Source organism: Gekko japonicus, unplaced genomic scaffold (assembly GCF_001447785.1).
Source record: "Gekko japonicus isolate JY-2015 unplaced genomic scaffold, Gekko_japonicus_V1.1 scaffold5462, whole genome shotgun sequence".
Taxonomy (NCBI): Eukaryota; Metazoa; Chordata; class Lepidosauria; order Squamata; family Gekkonidae; genus Gekko; species Gekko japonicus.
Genome location: NW_015173857.1, coordinates 1 through 2,439, shown reverse-complemented (window position 1 = coordinate 2,439; position 2,439 = coordinate 1). Strand labels below are relative to the sequence as shown.

Below are 2,439 nucleotides of genomic sequence, written 5' to 3'. Positions count from 1 at the left end.
CCTCCCCCCCCCCCCAAGCACCAAGAATACAGAGCATCACTACCCCAGACATAAGAACATAAGAGAAGCCAATGCAGGATCAGGCCAAAGGCCCACCCAGTCCAACACTCTGTGTCACACAGTAGCCAAAACCCAGGTGCCATCAGGAGGTCCACCAGCGAGGCCAGAACTCCAGAAGCCCTCCCACTCTTGCCCCACCCCCCCAAGCACCAAGAAGACAGAGCATCACTGCCCCAGACTGAGTCCTCCATCTTTACCTTGTGGCTAACAGCCACTGATGGGCCTCTGCTCCATATGTCTATCCAATCCCCTCTGGAAGCTGTCTGTGCTTTGAACTGCCAACACTTCCTGCGGCAGTGAATGCCACGCGCTGAAAGTGTTGCTGTTCCGGCCTGGGATTTAAGACCGCAAGGAGAGGCCCTCCTCACTTTTCCCAAGAAACTCATCTGATGGGCACTCGCGAGAGGGCCTTTTCGGTGGCAGCCCCACGATGATGGAAGGACCCCCCCAGGGCCTGTCCCCCTCCCTTTCGATCGTTAGGAGGCAGCTGAAAGTCAGGGTGTTTTTTTTTTAGGGCCGCCTTTGATTAAAGGTGGGAAGGGAACAGCGTTCCGTGCGCCTCGGTGCCAGAACTCCAGAAGCCCTCCCACTCTTGCCCCACCCCCCCAAGCACCAAGAAGACAGAGCATCACTGCCCCAGACTGAGTCCTCCATCTTTACCTTGTGGCTAACAGCCACTGATGGGCCTCTGCTCCATATGTCTATCCAATCCCCTCTGGAAGCTGTCTGTGCTTTGAACTGCCTTTACGACCTCTGGTCTGTGTATTTTATTTATATGGCTAACAGCCTAGAGCTCCTTCAGGAAGAAAGGCGGCTAATCGACGCAGATCTCTACAGGTATGAAGTAGAAGTGGAAGAGGAGGAGGAGGAGGAGGAGGAGGAAGGTGGGCCCCCTTTGGCTTGCAGAGGTGAACGCCCAGCCCCGCCCGGCCCGACCCTCCCCACACGATACCTGCCCTCGATGACGGTGATGATGTCGCTCATCTGGATGAGGAGCTTATCCGGCTCTTCAAAATCCTGCAGGGCCCGCATGTCCGTGGGCTGTGCCTGGGGGAGCAAAGAGGAGATGGTGAAGGGCTGCCCCGCCGAGGACGGGTTGGAAGCGTGAGAGCCGGTGCGGCCTAGTGGTTAGCGCTGGACTCGTTTCTCCATTTACCGCACTGTGAATCCTGCCCCTTTCTTCAGGGAGTCCATTCTCCTCTTCTCTGTTCCGTCCTCACGATGACCCTGTGAGGTAGGTTAGGCCAAGAGAGTGTGTGACTGGCCCAAGCTCACCCAGTGAGCTTCTGTGGCAAAGCGGGGATTCGAAACTGGCAAATTTGTGTGTGCGTTTATTTATTTTTAAAAAGCTTTTTTATTTTAAAGACAAAACGTACGTAAAAACAAAATTTACATAAAGGAGGGGAAATTATTCTTGCAATTCCTTGTTTAACAAACTCGTACCTAATTTATCGTACGTTTATATATTTCACCTTGTATCATTATGTATATCTCTTGCAAATATATCAAAATTGTGCTTTGTATGTCCTTTAAGAGTTTTAAAATGTCTATATGGTTTATTTATTATAATCTTCAAACCACTTATAAAATCTTGACCATCAAATTTTACAAATGACTTGAAGGATAACAACAAATAAAATTTACAGGCTTATAAAGCGTTACAAGGACATACAAACTATACTGTTTACATATTTGCAAGAGATATACACAATGATACAAGGTGTGATAGATAAAATTAAGATCAAGTTAGATATGAGTTCTGTTAACCAGAAATGTAAGAATATTTAGATACCCACATTTTATGTTTTGTTTGTCTGTTTTGTTAAAATAACGAATATTTTTTTAAAAAAATCTTGACCATGTATTTCTGTGCCTCTTTTCTCCCCATTGTTGGGATTCAAAGTGGCTTTAGAGCGTCATTCTCTTCTCCCCCACTTTCTCACAACAACAGCCCTGCAAGGTAGGTTAGGCTGAGAGTTTGTGACGGGCCCGAGGTCACCCGGCAAGCTTCCATGGCAGATGTGGGGATTCGAACTCGGGTCCCTTTGGTTCCTAGTCTGCCACTCTGTCTACTACGCCACACTGGCACACCTAGGCCTCCCAGATCCCTAGTCCAACGCAGAGGGAGTCTTGCGTTCAAATCCCCATTCAGCCATGAAACTATGGGGGGGGGGGCTTTGGGCCAGTCGCAGTCTCTCAGCTGCCTGATCTTGCAGGACTGTTTTGAGGATAACACGGGAGAAGAAGAAGAAGAAGAAGAGAAGGAAGAGGAAGAAGAGGAGGAGGAGGAGGAGGAGGAAGAAGAAGAGGAGGAGGAAGAGGAAGAAGGAGGAGGAGAAGAAAAGAAGATGAGGAGGAGGAGGAAAAAGAAGAGGAGGA

At 49.0% G+C, this 2,439-nt stretch overlaps 1 protein-coding gene across 1 annotated transcript in view; it reads right to left on the bottom strand.

Moving 5' to 3' along the window:
* Positions 1 to 1,107, bottom strand: part of TNK2 (tyrosine kinase, non-receptor, 2) — a gene marked incomplete at its 5' end in the record, with an annotated part of 48,076 nt that extends 46,969 nt beyond the window's left edge. Inside the window, one exon of the mRNA XM_015423615.1 lies at positions 1,013 to 1,107. Within this exon, the coding sequence (XP_015279101.1) occupies positions 1,013 to 1,107 (95 nt within the window). The remainder of the gene's footprint in view (positions 1 to 1,012) is intronic.
* Positions 1,108 to 2,439: the final 1,332 nt, after the last annotated feature.